We start from the raw sequence: 21,916 nt of genomic DNA, 5'->3' as shown, positions 1-21,916 counted from the left end.
TGCTCACATGGGCAGGTGCGCGCACACACGGGCACGCACAGGAGCACAGACACACACAGAAATTGTGAAAGCATGGACTGCTGTGTGTCTTGATAACAGCTCTTTGCAGGTGGAGTGGGGCTCTCACATGAGAACTGTTTGTCTCCTCCATGTAGATGTTTTGATGACACAGAATTCAGTGCTTGCTCCCCAGCAGAGCTTGAATGATACTTAATGAGAAATAATGAAATCTGTGTCCTCCATTTACAAATGACCTGGAGATTGCTTATTGTTTTATTGTTAATTAGTTACCAGTGTGTTGATGAGCCACACTGCAAGCAGTTGTAGTGCCTTCTTGTTTGAGAGCCTGTTACCTGGGAAGCGAGACTATACTGAGAAGGACCCAAGAGTCTGAGAACTTCGGTGTCTAAGGTGTGCAAATTGGACTGAGGTGCCAAAGTTTTCTTGTCCCCAAACCAGCTGACCTTGAGCATTTCTGTAAGAATTAAGATCATAGCAAGTGTGTTAGTGATAACTGTGTTCTCCCAAGTGTGCTAAAAAGGCTCCTTGAACATTGAAGAATGTCTGTGAAAACTATTGAAGTTAGGGAATAAAGACGGCCCTTTATAAGTATTTAGGGGAGAGGTAATTTCAGAGAGAAATGTATACACTATAAAATCATGTAATCTGAAAGTTTCCTTTTCCTTTTATTTCCCTTCTCAAAAGCATGTACTCTTATTAGCTTATTCTCTATAGAAAATAACATACTCTTATTTATTTGTGGTTTTTGAGATAGGATCTTCCGTAGCCTAGACTGATCAGACTCACTGCATAGCTGAGGCTGACTTTAAACTCCTAATCCTCCTCACACCTCTTCCCAAATGCCGGGTTTACAAGTGTGCACCCAAATGCTTGGCTCATATTGTGTGTTTACAAACACAAACATTTTTCCTATTGCTTTGTACCGTGTTGTTTCTACTTGGCACAGTTCAGGGTTGCTATTAAATCACACACAGGAATACTGCGTTATGGGAGAGAATTTCATTTTAGTGGTTTCTAAGATGATTTTAGCCATTCCTTCTTGCTCCTGAGAAAAAAGTTCTAGGATGCCCAATCCAAACTACCCTCCTTTTCTCCTCCCTCCCTCCCTCCCTCCCTCCCTCCCTCCCTTTCTCTCTCTCTCTCTCTCTCTCCCTCCCTCTCTTTCTCCCTCTCTCTCTTCCCCCCCTCTCTCTCCCACCCCCCTCTCTCTCTCTCTCTCTGTTGATGGAGATCAAGTCCCAGAGCTTGTGCATGCTAGGCAGACAGTCTACTATGAGGCTATAGTACCCTACCCTACCTTTTTTTTTTTTTTTTTTTTTTTTTTGAGACAGCCTGGAACTCCTGCCTCTATCTTTCACGTTGGTAGGTGGGTGTTTGTCATCACACCCAGCTCAACTATACTTTCTGTAATGTATGCTCACAGAGTCTATCCTGCTCAGCAGTAGCCCCAGAGAACCCTGGAAACCTCTAAGCCTGGAGTAGGCTGGCTGTTCTCCATGTATGCATGGTGTCCCTTTCTGTCCTGTGTGGTCTCTAGAGACTGTAAAGCCTCTGAATACATGTCAGGGCCTCCCTGTCTTCTTCCTGTATTCCTATCTCCTTTTGGACTTGCTAAGTTCCTTAGTCTCCTGAATCACAAGGACTGTACCAGTTAGGTATGTAGTCTGTGGACATGATGGTTGATGTTCAGGCATGTCTGTAGCATGGCACCTTCCCAGTCATCTGTGGCCTGCACCCAGTGATCCCATTTATTAATCAACTCCACATTCGGAGGACTGTTAACTACTGCATGCTCTCCAGTGTTAGCTACCAGATGAGAGGGCTACTCCATTTAGGAGAACGTTCTGTACAAATCATATCTTGCGTAGTTAAATTTTATTAATTTGAAAATATTACCTAAAGATCAATACATTAGAGATGGAAAATGTATTTGCTTAGTTGATACTTTAAAAAAATTGGATGTCCCAAATAATTTTTAGTGTTTCAAATGAGCTATTCCTTTTTTTTTTTCAGTTTTACAATTCCTTGAAACAAAAATTCAAATAGGCTAGTACAGAGAAAGCATAAACAACAAAAATATATTGACTTTAATAGTACTTCTACATTTTCACAATATTTTACATATGCACAACAAATGCCTGTCTGGATGCTACTCTCCAGCCTGTTAGGAAGAGTGTGGTTCTGTTTGGGTGGTCCTGGGATTCCTAGTCATCTCTCTGGAGATCTGTCAGTCACCCTTAAGTACCACAAAATCTTGTTACCAGCAGAGGGAGTTGTTGATAAAATCAGATGGAGACGTTGGAGGTGAGGAGGTCCAAGGCTAGGAAGTGGGGTTGATATGTGTGGAGCATGGGTGGTTACCTGGTGTGTGTTTTTTTTTTTTTTGTGGTACTAGCTCTCACACCTCTCCTAAAACGCTTCCTTCCATTTTCCTCTTCTGAGCCCTCCCCAGCACACTGATCCTTTTCTTCAGTCCAATCTTCTTACCCTGTACCATCATTCTACTAACATGCTACTGTTTGTATTTTCTCAAAAAACTCACTTTGTGTCATAGTAAGCAACCATCGTGGCATGGTATTTATTAATGGGGATAGTCTTCACATAATGGAACTGCATTTTAAATCCTAATACTTGTATTTGGTTTGCCTTTGTAATGAAGCCGTAAAGATTTATTTACTCTATTCTTCGGGCTCACAGAAGATATTAACAATCAGCAGGAAGAAGTGCTGGCTTGTGCTTAGCATCTGAGCTAATGCTGTTCGTATTGTCTTACTAGAACACCTGGAGAGTGCGAGTTCTAACTCAGGTACACCAGCTGCACAGAGAGGTGAGTTTGCCCGGCAAAGCACACAGTCACCATATGTGTGAGGCTGAGGTTGAGTCGACATACAGTTACAGACATAGACATGTACTGGACAATGGAGTAGACCTCAGATACGACTTTATTGTATTTAGAATGTTTTACAAATTCACTGATTATTTACTTTATTATTTTTTAATATTGTAATAGTCTTCCTAGTTTCTAAGGTTTTAGCTCTTTAATCTTTTATAAATAGTAGCAATGTAAAAGTTACTGTTGTAGAAGGGGTGCTAGTTGCACCACCCCCCCAATCTTGCCGGAGGCCTTGAGCCAGAAATCAGACCTGGAAGCAGAACATATGATGACAACAACCACTTGGTTTTCCTGCCGATTTAATAGCTGGGTTACTGATGGTGGAAAGAAGATACTTTAGTAAGAAACAGGTCAGCTAGTGAGGTGGTGGGGTTTTGTTGTTGTTCTTTTTTGTTTTCCCCTTCAAGTATTTTTTAGCACTTGATTCTTTTTTAGTTTTGACTTTTGGCTAAAGTGGGGGAGGGGTTGCTCATAATGGGTTGATTATAAGTTGGATTATAAATTAAAATCAGATAGAAGCAATGAAGCTCTTAGAAGGAGGAGAGCAGGAACAACTAAGCAGTCTGTCCTCCGCTCCGGCCTCAGCTGGACTGCACTTGTCTCCCTGAGACCACACGGTCATGCGCCCAGCCCTCCGCCAGTCTTACTGGGTTTGGACACTTGAATGTCTAAGCTCCACTCCCCACTGGTTCTCCCTCTCCTGTCTGACCAGAAAAGGTCGCTCTTTCCCTAAGCTACAGCCAAGTTAAGTTACATCATCGAGGAGGATTATGGCGAGTAAGACACGTCATCCATATTTTTCTTTGTGTTTTCTTTTGTTTTCTGTCTGTGTTTTCAGCAACGTCAGTTGATTACAGTTCCTTTGCAGACAGATGCAGCAGCTGGATAGAGCTCATTAAACTGAAAGCTCAGACCATAAGGCGCGGATCAATTAAGACAAGTAGGCGGATGTTTCTACCACATTCTGATGACCTGAGAAGCATATCCCTGATTTCCCAGTGGTGAAGGCTAGACCTTACTGCCTAGTAACAACATTGCCAATCAGTCATGTATTTGAGTGTGAAAGCTGCAGATGCTTGGTCCTTTGTGAGAAGTTATTATAGAGGCTCTCAGTGGTTGCTTCTAGCTGTAGAACTGTCTTTTAAATTTCATATTTATGAAACTTTCTGAAAGTACATGGATGCGTATTACATCCCTGTTTAGGAGGACGTGGCCAGCTTTCTTGTTGAAGAGACTCTTCCAGGACCCAGTGAACTCCTGACTGCATGGCTGTCAGCTTCCTAAGCCTGAAAGACAGGGTACTGAAAGGGTCAAGTGTGCCTGCAAAGTTGGCAGCTTGTCTTACTGCTAGACTCGAGAGGCATGTTTTATAGCCTGTGTTTTGGCAGATTCTGAGAAAACAATATTTGAGTGAATTTAAAAGGGAAAAGAGCTACATTTTAAAGGGGGTGATACAGAAAATAGAACAGAATCGTATTTTTAACCCTAGAGGTGCTAAATTAACAACTAGACAACCTTAGTTTCCTCTTGTGGAAACAGGCATGATGGTGACCCTGTGGCTGGTTGTGAGGTTAGGGAAACACAGGGATGTGTGTTTATTGCAGTTACTTAGTAAGTGGTGGTAACTATTTTACCTGTTACTTCCCAAAACACCCTTTAGACAGCCAAGATTGCTTGTTAAGGGCTAAAGTTATGTGGCTGTTTAATCAAAAAAGTTTGGGAAGGACATATAGAGATGTATTACACCTAGTGTTACCTAGGCTGCCTGCTGTCAACAGTGATGGAGTGTCGGAAACAGGTGAAAAATGTCCTGGGAATGTAACAACTTTCACACTCTCCTTGGATAATTTGTTTCTACAGCAGCTACCTTACCGCTCTGGCGCTTTCCTTTCTCCACTGTGTAACCGATCATTGTGTGTCTAGCTACACTGCATCAACATTTTCCTTTGCAGGAATGCCATTTTCCTTCCCAAAGAATTCCATTCCAGCATCTCCTCATGTCTCTCTCTCTCTCTCTCTCTCTGAATTGCATGTGGTGCATGATAATTTCTTTTCTTTCATGACATGGCTTAGTCTCACAGACAGCTGAATGTTGTCACCACTTGTTTGGAAACCTTAGGGGATTATCTAGTTCCCAGTGTCTGTTCTTAATGTTTTCGTTATTTCTCCCATTTTAGCTGTGACGGTTGAGAAAGCAAGTCCCATGGGTGATGGAAATTTCCGGAATCGCTCTGCTCCACCTTGTGCAAGTTCCACAGTCGGAGTTGTTAAGATGACGCCTCTTTCTTTCATTCCTGGAGCAAAGATAACAAAATATCTCGGCATCATTAACATGTTTTTTATTAGAGAAACTACTTCTCTCCGTGAGGTAACTTTACAAAACTTAAAATTTTTTTTTCTTGAAAGAGTGAATAATAAAACCAAGTTTTAAATTGTTTTCTTCTAAATAACATAGACTCTTATATTTTACTTACCTATTTGTGACCTGTCCAGATGGATTTGGATATGACTTGCGTTTCATACAGTCACCCATTTTACAAGAGTTGTATCTGATTCAAGTTCATTTGTTTGTGGAAGTTCTAGATCCTTATTGTAAAACAAATAACTCCCTCTTATATTTGATCCACGATTTAAAACTGCCCTGTCAGGACATCCTAAGTTTTCTAAGTAGTTATTTTTTTGAGGTATATTTAAACAGCAGTTTTTAAGGAACCACATTTAGAAGTAGTGGATTTTTGTAGTAGCTGTGTGATGCAGAGATGCTTTATTTACCTCTGCTCTCTTCCCTCTGGCTCTCAGTCTTGACAGTGCACAGAGCGAGCGCCGCCGTTTCTCCCCATTCTCAGTGCACACGAGGACTGTTACTTAGTGGTTATGAAATTTTGTGTGATATGATTCGGTTTCAAAACCAAGGCCACTCTATTGTGTCATTTGTAACATGGGAATTTAACCTAATAGAAAAGGAAATTATATTGTATCCTATGAGTCAGGGCTGCTGAACAAATTAGTATTATGAATAGGGAAACTTTGAAATGACTGAGGTGTGAAACCCCATCATCTCTGTCTGTTTTACTGTTGCAGCAGTTTGTGTTGTGGAAAGCGCCTTTCTTACAAGATGACTCAGCTGTGCTTTGCTTTGTGTCACGCACGGGAAGCTCTTGTGTGCTTGTGCTCTTGGAACAGCTGTCTGCACACCTCACTTCCTTCTCTCAGCATGGAGCCTGCCTGGCACAGAGCAAGCACAATATGTCTTTCTGTAAATAAATGAATAATGTCTGACAGGTTAATTAATTAGGTGTATGCTTACTTTAAGATAATCTATCTTAATTGTACTCTAATTATGTTTATGTGGAGAATAAACCATGTAGTCTCAGAACCTCTTAATAGAGAATTAAAGTCCACTTAAGTTTGACAAAATAGGTTTGTTTCAAAATTGGCGTGTTGTTTTTTTTTCTGTTATTTTCTTTTCTAGTTGCTCCTAGTAGTGTATGGTAGTAGTGTGTGGTAGTAGTGTATGGCACACATGATCCTGTTGTCTCAGCCTGATAGATAGTGGGGTTCATGCACAAGCTGCTGGCCACACTGGAGTCCACATGTTTTCATTTCCTTACTCCTTGCTGTTGTGGAAGCTTTCCCTGCTGCGGTGTTACTGCCTGGTCAATCTCACTGCAGCAGAGACCTGCACCATTAGCCTAGGGTGCAGCATCCCACATGTGTCGTTGCCTAGTGAGATCCTTCTTACAGTCATTTGTGCTTCTAGAACTGACCTGCACATATTCTGTCCTCTCTGGACACCAGGCATATATATGGTACACAGACATATACACAGGCAAAGCACTCGTGCATGTCAACTTTCTTTTAAAGATGTACTTAAAAAAATAATTTAGTTCCTAGTAGTAAACTCTGCTGTTCCTTAACTCCAGTTTAATTCAGAAATGTCCTTGATTGTCCTTAACTTCACCTCCAGTAGAGTTGATAGAAAACTTAAGTAGAAAAGCATTTAGGCTATTGACTGGCTTTTAATTTCTGTTTTGTTTGGTTTTGTAACAGAAAAAGTTCCCCATACTGCTCTTTTCATTCTCTGGCAATGTGTATGGAATGCTGCTTGTGTAGTGCTGAATTGTGTATTAGTATATGATGTGGAAAACAGGCGCAGCATGGACTGCCTGTGAGCTGCCTCGTGTGCACAGGTGTAGGCCCAGCCAGGCTGAGGCCAGAAGTTCATGATTCTGACCCTATGTACCAAATGATGATGATGATGCGAAGAGGATAGGTGTAGATGAGTAGAGTAGAGCAATTGCTGGGCAGCACAAAGCCCTGGGGTTGTTCTCCAGCATCACATATTCATAAATCATACATTGTGTATAATGAAAGCTAGTCATGGACAAATTACAGTTTATCTGAGCTTTAATGAGAGTACTTTAAAATCCTTACTCAGAGGTGTGTTTATTAAAAGTATGTTTATTGCTGGGTGATGGTGGTGCATGCTTTTAATCCCAGCACTCGGGAGGCAGAGCCAGGCGGATCTCTGTGAGTTCGAGGCCAGTCTGGGCTACATAGTGAGTTCCAGGAAAGGCACCAAAGACAGCGAAACCCTGTCTCGAAAAACAAAAAAACAAAACAAAACACAACAAAACAAAAGAAGTGTGTTTATTAATGCAAAAAAAAAAATCCTCACTATGAGGAAAATGTAAATGATGGTCTTGTACACTAAGGCAATTTAGAATGTGTATGTGCTTTTGACATTTTATGTATGTTCCTAGCCTGTATGTGATACGATGGTCTCATACATTATTTGCAGGAAGGAGGAGTCAGTGGCTTCCTCCATGCTTTCATTGCTGAAGTGTTTGCCATGGTAAGAGCTCATGTTGCTGCACTGGGAGGGAATGCTGTTGTTTCCTACATTATGAAGCAGTGTGTCTTCATGGAGAATCCAAGTAAGAACCAGGTGAGACAACTGAACATCTCTAATGTAAGGCAGTCTGAGAATGGCCCTCTGGCCTGTTCACATCCATGCCCTTCTAGAAGAATTGGTATTTAGAATTTGATTCTAGATGCTTAAAGCATACCTAAGTGACTTTATTAATCATGTAGTCATCATCGCTCAGGCTCTGTTCCACATGATGAGCTGTCACCCTTAATGAAGCATTGCTGGAATTTCTGCACCAGAGTTACTGCTCCTGCCACTTTGGTAGTGAACTTTGGGAATATGGATGTGGCTGTATCCTCTCTCAGACGATCTGATGCACCCCTCACTCTGTGTGCTGGGATGCCTAGGTTTACCTACCTTGATGGTGAAGAGCATACAGTGGGGACAGACTGCTTATTTATTTCTACTAAATGTTACTGTGTAAATGAGGTATAGAAGAAGAAGAGGTCTTATTAGATTAAACCTTAGAATATCATCCTTTTATTAATTTTAACTAAACAGCTCAAACATTTTAAAGATTTCTTCTAAAATTAAATAATTATATAAGTAACAAAATATCCTGAAGGCAGCATGCCCCATCCTACTCCACTTGGTACATACAGAAATCATATTTTGTATGACACACATGATAAATGGACAGAAGTACTTGTGCCCTGAGCACGGGATATGCAGGCAGACACTGCATTCAGGAGACTGTAATGCAGGTTTCACAGGAATGAGAAGAATAGATGTGTGTGTCTGTGTGGGTATGGACTTTGCTGCCAGCTCTATACTTAGATATTATAATTAAGGGCAAATTATTTGCATTCTCAGTACTCCTGGCTTTTCTTGGATAAAGTTTTCCAGTACCTGTTTGTTGCCCTCTGCCTTTGTCAGCACCTCGTAAGATCCAGCTTTCACCAGCTCCCCAGTATATATGACATGGGCTCTTATTGCCAGTATATAGATCTCTGGTTTATAGCAGGCTTGAATATTTTGTCATTCATCCCCAGACTTTCTGGATTTCTTTTCTTGCGAACATTTCCTTTTCTGAGCTTCTGCTGCATTCTTTTATCTCGTGGTTGATTAGTCTGTGCTGGATTTAGTTTTCTCCCAGACCCCTTGCACAGCAGGCATCTGACCACTGTGGCTGCATGCACCTGGGCTTCTGTCTGCTGTTTTCACAGGCGCAGTGTCTCATCAATGTCAGTGGTGATGCGGTGGTTTTTGTTCGTGAATCTGATTTAGAGGTCATGTCAACTCAGCAGCCAGCTGTCAACTGCCAGCCGTCATGTACTGGAGAAGTTACAACCTGAAGACAGAAGGAGCTCAACTGAATGAAATTCATCTGTCTCCATTGTTTGTTGTCATCTTCACAGACCAAAAACCTCAGCCTGGGATAGATAACTAAGGAGGAATGAGTATGAGTTGGTTTGGTTTGTGTGGACGTCTTGGAGACTTAAGAATTTCTGATCTTGACACTTCATTTGCCCTGTTTACACAGACAGACCCCATGGAATCTAGCGCCTTCAGTTATGGGAGTTATTTGTAATTTATGTTGATTTTAATAAAATTATAATTAAAAATGAAATGAGAAGATTGTTAAGAGGCTGCGATAAGTAGCTTCTGTAACTTAGAAAACTAAGCAGGAATCCAGATTGCTAATGAGTCCATAGTTGATTTGAGAAATGGAGGAAACTACTGTGTATTTTCAGAAAATTACTCTTTGGGTTTCTCAGTACCTTTTGCTTGAAATGAGGAATTTGTTAGCTGGACAGGTAATGTACTTCAGCCATATTTGAAAAGGAAAATTCTACAGTGTGCATCTGTAGTCTTGTCTGATGCTCGAAGGAGCTTCCTGGGGAAGCTTCCATATCAAGGAGTGGGGAGATACCTTATGACTGGCTGTCCACATCAAGGAGTGGGGAGACACCTCATGACTGGGTGTCCATATCAAGGAATGGGGAGATTCCTCAGGACTGGATGTCCACATTGAGGAAGGAGGGGGATGCCTCAAAACTGTCTGTTGCTTCGTATTTAATTGTCTAGAAGAGGCTTAGCTTTAACTGGGGAGACACCAGTCAAACCTAGGAAAAACAAGATTGTTTTCTAATAATATTAAATTGCACTCTTACTAATCTAGGGACTTTGGAGAGGTACAGTGTTTGGTATAGACTTGGAAATGAGACTTGAATATGCTGTGAAGTGTTGGATGTGTGTATTAAGTCTTACCTATGCCAGGTACCCACTGCTAATGAAATATCAAAGTCCTCCTTTGCCCAACAAAATTTCCTTATAAAACTTGGGATTTTATTCTCTCAGAACAACAATTACCCTAAAAATGAAAAGTCATCTTATTGTTATACAGGTGTCAATATTTTTCTGTATTTTGTTTATAATTTTATTTTTTAAATAAAAAGTTTATAAACAGTATTCCTATTTCTTTGCCTTTTTGATGTGATACATGTTTCTGAGTTATTACCATTGTTTCATCTCCACACACTCATTCCTGAAGTCAGTAAATATCCTGAGCACCTACTATATGGTGGATCCTCATCTTCATTTTGTGTGGGTGTGTGTTTGTGGCACTCCTGCTGTCCTTGGGCAGTTAGCTATTCAATACCTGCTTCTGAATGTCTTTTAGATCACAGGGCATAGTTATAGGTCAGGAGCAAATGTATGCAAGTTCTCACACGCATCAGACTTCCAGTTCAGTGACCTGCATGCTGAAGCATTTCTGAAGTATGTATGTAGTGCCTAATACTCTGTGTCAGGGGGTCTGATAAACAGTTTGGTTTAACCTTTTTTTAGCCTACCACAGCTTTGCTGAAATAGAATTCTCATAAGTTTGCCCCTATTATGCACTCCTTGCTGATCAGCGTGGCATAGAGCTGCCTGTCTGCCACCATGTGCTATCTCAGATCATTCACACAGAACAGCAGGAGACCTAGTAGCGGTTTCTGTTTTCCAACCCCAAACCCTTCAGGTCTTTGCTGACACTAACCTTTCTGTTACTATGACTTTTTATTTTGGACCTTTTGTATAAATGAAGTCATAATATGCTTCTGGGTCCAGATTCTGTATTTTCAAAGGTTTGGTCTTTTTTTTTCTTGTCACTCAGGGCATCGAAGGGGTGCTAGTGAGAGCAGTGTCACCATCCCCACAGAGGCTGAACAAGCCAGATGCCTTGATTTCAGTATCTGCAATCCATGGAGGAAATTCTTTCATTTCCAGGTGAGGAAGCAACTGCCTGTCTCGGGGAACCTGGCGTTTGAGTGCAGACTGTGAAGTTCTCTCACTTCAATAAAACTGCTCCTGTACAGGCACACAGCTGGGTCCCAGCAGTTTTGTGCGGCCCCATGTCAGGCATGACAGATGTGAGGGAGCTGTACTAGATATTTCTTAGATAACAAAAGCCCTCTAACTCTTAAGTGGTTCCTTCCCAATGTGCCCTGACTGCTACATTTTGTCCTCAGCCCCTCATAGGACCTTCTGGTGTGTCAGGTTCTCATCTGTCTCATACTGAAGTAACCCTGGACATGGCCAGGGTTTCATAAATGATCAGGGGAGGAAGGAAGAGTTGGTGGACATAGGTAATTAGAGCATTTGAGGACTCAGCAGGCGAGACCTTTCCTGTTCACTCAGATGTCCTTTTCACAGTGCTGTACTCAGTCTTCCTTCTTCCAGCTAGTCTGTCAGCCTGTGGCACTGCTGAAAAAGCCCTCTTCCTTAAGGTCCCAGGCTTGTCAGTGGTGATGAGACAGCTAGCCCCATGCTGCCACCCTCTCCAGCCTGAGGCATTCCTGTAGCCTTGGGGACCTTGACTCAGGCCAACAGGGGTTCACAACTTTGACACTAAAACAAGTGAGTACTAGCCAGTTTAGTCAAGCAGGGTTAGTGATTTTGTTAAAGATATTTTAATATAGAGTTAAGAAAATGAAACGTTCGTTCAAAAGAAAGTAAGGCACACCCAACTGTGTGTGTGTGGGTGCTCCCAAGAAAGTAGGGAAAAGTAAGAGGGACCCACACTTGTGGATGGGCTTCTTTGAGGGTAAGCTATTGTCCTAGTGTTAGCCATCTATACCCTTTTGGAGATTCACAAGTTACATCTCTGAAGGTTGCTAAGAAACATTTCCACTCTGGATAAAACCAGACAATAGGTGTCTCCAGAGATGCCTGGATAGAGTTAGAGTCTGATAAAGTGAAACCATGAACCAACAGTTTTGCACAGGGCTTGGAGTGTGGGGATATGTCCCTTCCCTTCTGATGGGGTTCACTGAGATTCCTGGTGATTGGGCTCATGACTGCAAAGGGAGAAGGGCCCAAGTTGTTAATTGTCAAGGGTTGTTAATTGTGTTGAAATTCTAGCTTCTCCACTGCAAGAAGCTTCCACCTGATTGCAGTGCTAAGAAGCAGTTCTCATGTCCCCAGATTTCCCCTGCCTTTCTATGCTGTCCCAGGCCCACATCTCTCTCTCCCCAGCCCATTCCTCATCCCCTCTTGTCATCTCAGGATTTGAGATGTAGCATTATGGTGTTTACCACTGTGGGAGGCCAGCTCCCACCTTTTCCAGGGTTCCTGTGAGGAGAGAGGGATAAGAAAATATTAGATAGAAAGATAGCGAAGAGGAGAAAGACAAACATGGGATAGCTTCAGGAGGACCTGAGTCAATACTCAATGGCCCCTCTGCTTCTTCAAAAGGGCTTTTTATAACAGTGCCAAGGGTTGGGACAAAAGACCTCCCCCTTGCTAGATCAAAGCACACTGGACAGTCAAGTGTAGACCCCTCTAAACACCTGGTAACCACACCCGTGGTCAAATCATCACCTTAGCAGCCCTGCTGGGTAAAGCAAGCTCAGATTCTCACACCCTAAGTAAATTCTCACTAGGAAACCTGTGGGTCTCTACAGCTCCCCCTTCTTAATATATTAAAAGGCCCCTCAGAGCCCTCAGATAGAATGTGAGCACTTGGGAGGCAGAGCCAGGTGGATCTCTGTGAGTTCAAGGACAGCCTGATCTACAGAGCGAGCTCCAGGACAGGCACCAAAAACTACCCACAGAAACCCTGTCTCAAAAAACAAAAAACAAACAAACAAAAAAGAATGTGCCTGCCTTAGGTTGTCCTTCTTCCCTAATCGGTCTTACCTATCATGGAGATAGACTTTCCATCAAGCATACTCTGTCTTAGGTTGGCAGCTAGCAAGGACTTACCTGTCTCTGGCTACCAGCCTCTGGCAGGAGAAAGTACAGAGCTTAACTCAGCTCTGACTTAGGTCCCTACTAAGAGCTTGCAAGTAGCTGAAATCTTGGCAAGTAGTAATCTCTATGGCTGCCACACCCCCCCAGTAAAGAAATAGATGATGACCAAGATGGAATATCCTTTTGGAATGGGTCTAAGATGTCTATAACAGCCTTAGCTGCACCAAGCCCTTTTTTAAATCAATGAACTCTTGATGCCAACACATCAAATAAATCAATACACTCCTGATGCAATTTCATCAAACCTAAAGACTCTCTTAGCTTCATCAAATCATAGTTCATTACTATCAATAGGTTAGCATAATTCTAGCATGAATATTACTATACATATTTACAATTTTTACAAACTTACATCCAAAAGCAAACTCTCTATAGGACTATTTACACTTTACAAACTTTAGCAAGCATTCTAAAGAAATCTCTTAACAGAACTATTTACATTTTCTTCTAATAAGACTGAAGGTATATGAATTGTGAGTCACCACAGTTAAAATTGTAGGTGAACTCAAAACTCTTTCACTTCTGAAGTTTGCAAAAGCTCAAAAAATCAGTTCTAATAACAGTCTTAAAATTCTACTGACAGCCCAAAATCAAGACCTGGCTCGTCAGCCGCTCTGAAATCCCTTTTAGCAGTCCAAGTCCTAATGACTTTTAGACAAACAGTTCCAAATGTGAGGAGTCCCAAATTTGTTGCAGCTCCCTGAATGCAACAACTCAACTTAGTTCACACAAGCATCTCTGAAGCTTCACTCTCAGCCACAGAGGCACTTTCAGTTAGCTTTCCCTAGGAGAGCTGCCCTAGGGTGAAGGTGGAATTACTGTACTGAGCTGCTGTTAACTCTTAGAAAAGCTTTCTGCTCAGCTAGTAGGAATTGAGAACCCATCTCATAAAGGAGATGGACATTAGTTTGCCACTAGCAACAAGAAGCTGTGTGGCTCCAGGCTCCATTTCTTTCCAGCTTTTATAGTCTCAGTCATTGAATATCAAATAGTGACAAAACCTTTGTCCCAACTCAGCAGTGTGGGGGGCCCCTTAGTCTCCTGCTTTTCCCAGACTACAGGAGAACATCAGTGGATCAAGAACACTGGTTCAGCTGCTCTCCAGCTCCTCTAGGGGAGCTTCAACAGCTACAGTATCATCACAGCTGACATTCCTCTGTTCCATGCACTGCACCAAGTGCTCAGATAGCCATTGAGCTTCATTTTTATCTTGTGAAAAAGCACAAACATGCCCTTGACCCCATATTAAAACAGGGTTGGGACCCTTCCATTGAGCAAGGATCTTTCCATTTCACCTGAGCAAAAGTCACTTGGCTGCCATCATGCCAAAATCTATCCAGGGCAGATTGCTCACAGACATCTACATTCAAAAAAATTCAGAACAAAAAGAACATGATTCAATGCATTGTGTGGTGACTGAGGGTACAATTCCCCCATCTTAATTTTTTGAAGCTGCATCTTGAGACTGCCATGGGCTCTTTCAACAATGCCTTGTCCTTGAGGATTATAAGGAATGCCTATTTTATGTTCAATTTGCCATTGGGAGCAAAATTGCTGAAATGCTTTACTACTATATCCAGAACCATTATCAGTTTTAATAATTTTTGGTATTTCCATACAGAGAAACATTTCAGGCAATGAGCAATTACATGCTTTGTAGTTTCTCCAGATTGCACACTAGCTATTAAAAAATTCTGAATAAGTGTCAAAGGTTACATGTACATATTTTAACTTACCAAATTCCACAATATGAGTGACATCCATTTGCCATAAATAATTAGGAAGAATGCCTCAAGGGTTTACCCCCAAGTGAGGTACAGGAAAATACTTCAGACAAACCCCACATTGTTTAACTATCTGTTAAGCAACTTCCCTGGTAAGATTGAATTGCTTTCTTAGACTTACTATTTTGATGATGAAAAGCATGTGACTGTTAATCCAATTCTATTGGGATAAGGCAATCATCCATGTTAATTTTTCAGCTGTTGTATTACCATTGGCTAAAGGACCAGGAGGATTGGAATAAGCTCTATTGTGACCCACAAAGCATGGTAGCTTTCTTTGGTGAATAGCATCTTGAATTTGTTGAAAAAGCATTCTAACTTGACTGTTACTACTCCCAATGCATGGAGCAGTTTCTATAACTTGAAGAGCTCTATAAATATACTATCTGTATATAAATTAAATAAACTGCCTATAAGAAACTGAAAAACCATATTCACCACCTGTAATTCCACTATCTATGCTGAAGCTGGGGTTGTTTGCACTACATAGCTTTTCCCATTGATAACATAAGCAGCCCTCCCATTGGAAGAACTATCAGTAAAAACTAGCATAGCATCTCTTACGGGATCTTTCATCACAACCTTAGGAAATATAAATGAATGCATTTGAGCAAACTGTAACAATTGATCAGCTGGAAACTGACTATCAATTTTACCTAAAAACTGAGAAAGGGCAATTGCCCAAGAATCATTATTTTGAAAAAGCCAATCAATTTGCTGTTTCGTAAAAAGAACACTGATCACACTTGGTTCTTTACCAAAATAAAGTCTAGATTCAATCCTGCTTTTTTGTGTATCAAACGAGCTTCATAATATGGATTTAATGCCTTAACTGGGGAAACAGGAAGATGTAACCATAAAAGAGGACAGTTTTGCCATAATACTGCTGTAGGAGTATGTCTAGTGGGCAAGATATATGCATGCCAAGGTAGGTCATAATTAATATAACATACTTGCTGATATTGAATAACATTCTCAACCTGAGAAAGAACCTGTCTACCTTTTTCAGTTAACTGTCTGTGTGAATTAGAATCACTATCTTGTAGCCGGAAATTTCACCAGTCACACCCAGCCCTGTGGTCCCATTAGCCATTTAGAAAATAATCACTTAGAGGCTTATATTAACTACAAACTGTATGGCCAATGGCTTAAGTTTCTTGCTAGCTAGCTCTATCATCTTAAATTAACTCATGTCTGTTAATCTGTTTTGCCACATGGCTGTGGCACTGCCAGTCTGCTGGCATGTTGCTCCTTGTGTGGTGGGCTGGCATCTCTTCTGCCTCTGCCTTTCTTCTTCCTGTCTCTCTCTTAGATTTCTCACCTGGCTATAACCTGACTCACCATAGGCCAGAGCAGCTTCTTTATTTTTTTTTTATTAAGAAATTTTTTATTCATTCTACATACCAATCACAGATCCCCCTTTTCCCTCCTCCCACCCTCCAGCCCTCACCTACCCATCCACCCCCCCATTCCCTCCTACAAGCAAGGCCTCCCATGCGGAGTTAGCAGAGCTTGGTACACTCAGCAGAGGCAGGTACAACCTCCCCCACTCTCTGCTTCAAGGCTGTACAAAGTGTCCCACCATAGGCAGTGGGCTCCAAAAAGCCAGCTCATGCACCAGGGATGGATCCCAATCCTACTGCCAGGGGCCCCCCAAGCAGATCAAGCTACACAACTGTCTTGATTAGGCGGAGGGCCTAGTCCAGTCCCGTGGAAGCTCCAAGGGTGCCGGTCTAAATTTCATGAGTTCCCACTAGTCTGCTCTAGTCGTCTCTGCAGGTTTCCCCATCATGATCCTGATGCTCCCACTCACAGAACCCCTCCTCTCTCTCCTCAACTGGACCCTAGAGCTCGCCCTGGTGTTTGGCTGTGGATCTCTGCATCCACTTCCGTCAGTTACTGGAGAAACTCTCTATGATGATAGTTAGGGTATTCACTGATCTGATTATTGGGGTAAGCCAGTTCAGGCACTATTGCTAGTAGTCTAAGCTGGGGTCATCCTTGTGGATTTCTGGGAACTTCCCTAGCACCCAGTTTCTTCCTATCCCCATAATGTCTCCCTCTGTCATGGTATCTCTTTCATTGCTCTTCCACTCCATCCCTCTTCCAGCTCGACCATCCCATTCTCTTATGTTCTCATCCCCCACCCCCTACCCTCCATTGGCCTCCCTCATCCCCAGTTTACTCATGGAGATATCATCTATTTCCCAGGCTGGTCCATGCATCCTTCTTTGCTAGCTATCCTAGCAAAGCTTGTTAGCTAGCTTCTCTGGAGCTGTGGCTTGCAGTCTGGTTATCCTTTGCTTTATATCTAGTACCCACGTATGAGTGAGTACATAAAATGTTTGTCCTTCTGAGTCTGGGTTACCTCACTCAGGATGAAATTTGCCTGCAAATTTCATGATGTCATTATTTTTTACTGCTGAGTGGTACTCCTATGTGTATATGTACCACATTTCCTTAATCTAGTCTTCGGTTAAGGGGCATCTAGGTTGTTTCCAGGTGCAGGCTATTATGAACAATGCAGCTTCTTTATTAACCAATCACAGCAACACATTCACAGCATGCAGAAAGACCATACCACAGCATTTCCCCTTTTCTATCTAATCAAAGAGGAAGGTTTTAACTTTAACATAGTAAAATTGCATATAATAACAGTTATCAAGCAAGAATTATGGTTATAATATCTAGTGTATCTGTATCTGGCAAAATTAAAGAAAATACTCTATCATCTATCTTATTCCCATGAGTCTAAATTTTCATATCTAATTTAACTTTCATCATAACCAAAGAAGACTATAATTATAACTATCTAGTCTTCAACTCCATCAAAGACTCCAAAATGATATAATATTACCTAAATAAACAGGAAGTACTTTGTAAGCAACTTCCAAAATTCTGGAAATGACAGAGACAGCTGGCTGCCTGGACAGTCACCCGAAGTTCCTCTGCAACGTCGAGGCATCCATCTTCAGCCTATAGGCCTAGAGTCTCTCAGTCACTTCTTCTTTTGTCCTGCAGAATGTCTGGCAGTCTCTGTGAAGCAGGAACCTGAAGGACCATGTTGCCTTGTTTTGACAATATTCAGTGGTCATTTTCCTATGGGTCCTGTATGTCCAGTTTATAAAACATATTATCAAGCAGTCCAGGCAAGAGCAGTTTCTTGCCCAAATGGCTAACTTTGCCATAAATGAAGCAAACTCCATATTGTGGTATTGTGTTCCCCAAAATATTATGTACCCTAATAAACTTATCTGGGGTCAGAGAACAGAACAGCCACTAGACAGACATAGAGTCCAGAAAATGGTGGCACTCACACCTTTAATCCTAGTCTTCTGGAGGCAGAGATCCATCTGGATTTCTGTGAGTTTAAAGCCACACTGGAAACAGCCAGGCATGGTGACTCACACCTTTAATCCCAGGAAGTGATGGCAGAAGGCACAAAGGTATATAAGGCGTGAGGAACAGGAACTAGGCTGGTTAAGCTTTCAGACTTTTGAGCAGCAGTTCAGCTGAGACCCATTTTGGATGAGAACTCAGAAGCTTCCAGTTTGAGGAAACAGCAGCTGAGGAATTGGTGAGGCGAGGAAGCTGTGGCTTGTTCTGCTTCTCTGATTTTCCAGCATTCACCCCAATACCTGGCTCCAGGTTTGATTTTTTTTTTTTTTTTTTTTTTTTTTGGTTTTTCGAGACAGGGTTTCTCTGTGTAGCTTTGCGCCTTTCCTGGAACTCACTTGGTAGTCCAGGCTGGCCTCGAACTCACAGAGATCTGCCTGGCTCTGCCTCCCGAGTGCTGGGATTAAAGGCGTGCGCCACCACCGCCCGGCTCAGGTTTGATTTTATTAATAAGACTCCTTAAGATTCGTGCTACACCATATGGGGTTTCTTCGATGCCCATCATCTTCTTTGAAGTAATTGATGCTATCAGGAGTAGACATGTCTCACTGTCCAGAAAAGTCTATAACCTCTTTAAAAACATTTTAAATGCCATATTCTGTCGGTCTTTGAAGTGTTTGAAGATTACCTACCTACCTGATGTGGTGATATTTTATTTGTGCAACCCAATAAAGCTTATCTGGGGATCAGAAGAAAAAGCTAGCCACTATATTAAAAATAGAGGTCAGGCAGTGGTAGCACATGCCTTTAATCCTAGCATTCAGGGGGCAGAGATTTATCCAGATCTCTGTGAGTTAAAGGCCACATTGGAAACAGCCAGTCATGGTGGCACATGCCTTTAATCCTAGCACTAGTTAACCATGGAGGTCTGGAGGTCTGGACAGACAGACAGGAAGTGATAGCTGAGCAGAAAGAGGAAGTGATGTAGCTGGGTGGAGAGAGGAAGTAAGATAGCAGAACACAGAATGTTATATAGGCGTGAGTGTACAGGAAGTAGCTCTCACTGGAGGCTGAGAAGTTGGTAAGGTGACATTGGCTGTGGCTTCTTCTATTCCTCTGACCTCTCAGCTTTCACTCCAAAACCTGGCTCCAGGATTTTTTTTTTATTAATAAGACCCTTTAGCAATTTGTCTTATAATCTGAAATACATCTCTGCATATCTAGAAAACCTAATTAACATGACTATAAGTTTGATTCTTTTTTTTTTTTTTTTTTTTTTTTGGTTTTTCGAGACAGGGTTTCTCTGTGTAGCTTTGCGCCTCTCCTGGAACTCACTTGGTAGCCCAGGCTGGCCTCGAACTCACAGAAATCCGCCTGGCTCTGCCTCCCCAGTGCTGGGACTAAAGGCGTGCGCCACCACCGCCTGGCTAAGTTTGATTCTTATAGGTGACTATTAATTTGTGTTTTTAATTCTATATTATATTTTTTAAATGAGCTGCATAAGCATAATACCCTAAACATGAATAGAAATACACATACAGTATAACAAAATTAACTTTAAATTTTTATCAGTAAACTAAAATCCATAGCAATATAAAACATTTCAAATAATTTCTTGCTCTTTAAAAGTAGATTCCATAATCTATCCTTTCATCCTATCATATCCCCTTTTCTTCTTTAGAAATGGATTGCATTTATAATCAACCCCATTTAAATAAAAATAAACATTTATAAACAATATTTTGGGAATTTGGGTGTAGCTTCTCATACTACTTCCTGCTGGTTGGGGGCAGTGGCATTCTTATGGGGATCCTGAGAAAATTAAGAATTATAGTTAAATCTTGGCTATAGTAGTCTGTGAGGCTATATCAGCTTTTCAGGGGGTCTTGGTTGATAAAACCCTATTAGCTTGGAAGCAATCCATAGGTTCTCATCTTCTGTGGAAACAAAAGCAGAACCTCTTTTCCAAAGCAACATATCTTCAGACATAAATTTTGAAGTCAAGATACCTTTAAAATATACATATTGGTTTAACTGAGTAGCCTTTACAATCAAATGCTGCTGCAGTCCTTCCCCTCCAAAAGAGGCCTGCTTCCTGTGTGTCTGTCTTTTTTATTGACTTTCTGTTCTGCCTTATTATTGGTTGTAAACCCAACCACATGACCTCCTCGTCACTGCCTGTCTATACAGACCTCTAGGTCTCTATGGTTGGTATTGAGATTAAAGGTGTGTGTCTCCATGCTGACTGTATCCTTGAACACACAGAGATCTGCCTGTCATGTGATCAGGATTAAAGGTGTGTGCCACCACCGCCCGGCTTCTGCTATGGCTTGCTATTAGCTCTGACCCCCAGGCAACTTTATTTATTAACATACAAATATAATCACATTTCAGCACAAATACCACCATAAGAGCATCAAGTGTCCTCCTCCATTTCTCTTACCTTACTTTTTGAGACAGGATCTCTAACTGATCCTGGCAGTTCACTGATTTGACTAGACTCTCTGGACAGCACACCCCAGGACCCTCCTGTCTCCATCTCCCCGGTACCAGGATTATAGGTGGATGTCACCATGCCTGCTTTATTTATGAGTTCTAAGGATCTGCATCAAGGTCCTCATGCTTTCACATAAGCACTTACACAGGGCGCTATCTCTGGAATCCCTGTCTTAGGGGTTCTGTGGCTGAGACAAAACACCATGACCAATAACAAGTTGGGGATGAGATTTATTTCATCCAAGGAAGTCAGGGAAGAACTCAAGGTAGGAACCTGGAGGCAGGAACTTAAGCAGAGGCTATGGGGAGTGCTGCTTACTGGCTTGCTCTTCATGTCCTTCTCAGCCTGCTTTCTTATAGAACCCAGGATCACCAGCCCAGAGGTGGCACCACACACAGTGGATTGAATTCTCCCACATCATCAATCAAGGAAATGCACCACGGGCTTGTCTACAGAGCAGGCTGGTGGGGGCATTTTCTCAACTGAGATGCCTTCTAAAATGACTCTAGCTTGTGTCAGTTTGACATAAAACTTGAGGACACAACCTCTAATTAGCCTAATTTTAGTCTTGTTGGGACTCAAGGTATACAGAAGCCTGAAGAGGAGAGTGGCAGAATGGCTAGCTTGTGGAGCAGTCAGACCTGTGCGTTTATCACAGAGATCTGCCTGTCTCTCTCCTGAGTACTGCAGCTAAAGCATATGCCCTCACACATAGCTCTAGTCCTGTTTTATGTGGCGCCGGGGATTGGAGTCAGGGCATCGTGCATGCTAGACAAGCACTGTACCAACTGAGCTGCATCCCTACCCTCTCCATTTACTCCATTAAGGGTATCTCTGCTCTCTCCAATAAGCAAGAATTTAATGATATTGCCTATGATTTATAATTCTAACATTTATATTCATATGCAGGCTGTGATTGTTTTTACTTTATAAATGCATATTTGGATAACCACTATTATCTTTTTTTGATGCTAGGTTTTTTAACCTGGCATTTTTTAACCCACCATTTCTTTCTCCTGGGGTCATTTTTATCTTGCATCTCATATACATTTATTAGAATTTAGTATCTAACTAGGTTCTATGTGCACCTAAATGATTGTGTTGAAAAGTCTTTATTTCACTTTCATCATGAATGTGACTGAATTCATTATATACCTCTGGGTTCACAATAGTTCTTCCAGAAAACCATACCATGGTTCCTGGCAGAATACCAGACA

General features: G+C 41.7%; 1 protein-coding gene across 41 annotated transcripts in view; it reads left to right on the top strand.

Annotated features, from left to right (window-relative positions):
* The window catches only part of C2cd5 (C2 calcium dependent domain containing 5), a 146,144-nt gene that overhangs the window by 85,310 nt on the left and 38,918 nt on the right, over window positions 1-21,916 (top strand). For 18 of the 41 annotated variants that reach the window (XR_008214172.1, XR_008214173.1, XM_052719071.1 and 15 more), the window contains 5 exons: window positions 2,798-2,848; window positions 3,753-3,854; window positions 5,092-5,282; window positions 7,716-7,862; window positions 10,945-11,057. Coding sequence is in view for 39 of the 41 variants with exons in the window: in XM_052719071.1 (XP_052575031.1) it covers window positions 2,798-2,848; window positions 3,753-3,854; window positions 5,092-5,282; window positions 7,716-7,862; window positions 10,945-11,057 (604 nt within the window). In the remaining 2 variants the exon portion in view is untranslated. Of the gene's footprint in view, window positions 1-2,797; window positions 2,849-3,752; window positions 3,855-5,091; window positions 5,283-7,715; window positions 7,863-9,010; window positions 10,257-10,944; window positions 11,058-21,916 lie in introns of those variants that run through there. The other 23 variants (XM_052719074.1, XM_052719076.1, XM_052719083.1 and 20 more) reach the window with 7 other exon arrangements.

Source organism: Peromyscus californicus, unplaced genomic scaffold (assembly GCF_007827085.1).
Source record: "Peromyscus californicus insignis strain IS unplaced genomic scaffold, ASM782708v3 Scaffold_6__1_contigs__length_162567912, whole genome shotgun sequence".
Classification (NCBI taxonomy): Eukaryota; Metazoa; Chordata; class Mammalia; order Rodentia; family Cricetidae; genus Peromyscus; species Peromyscus californicus.
The sequence above is the reverse complement of the archived record's forward strand: the minus strand, read 5'-3'. Positions and strand labels throughout refer to the sequence as shown.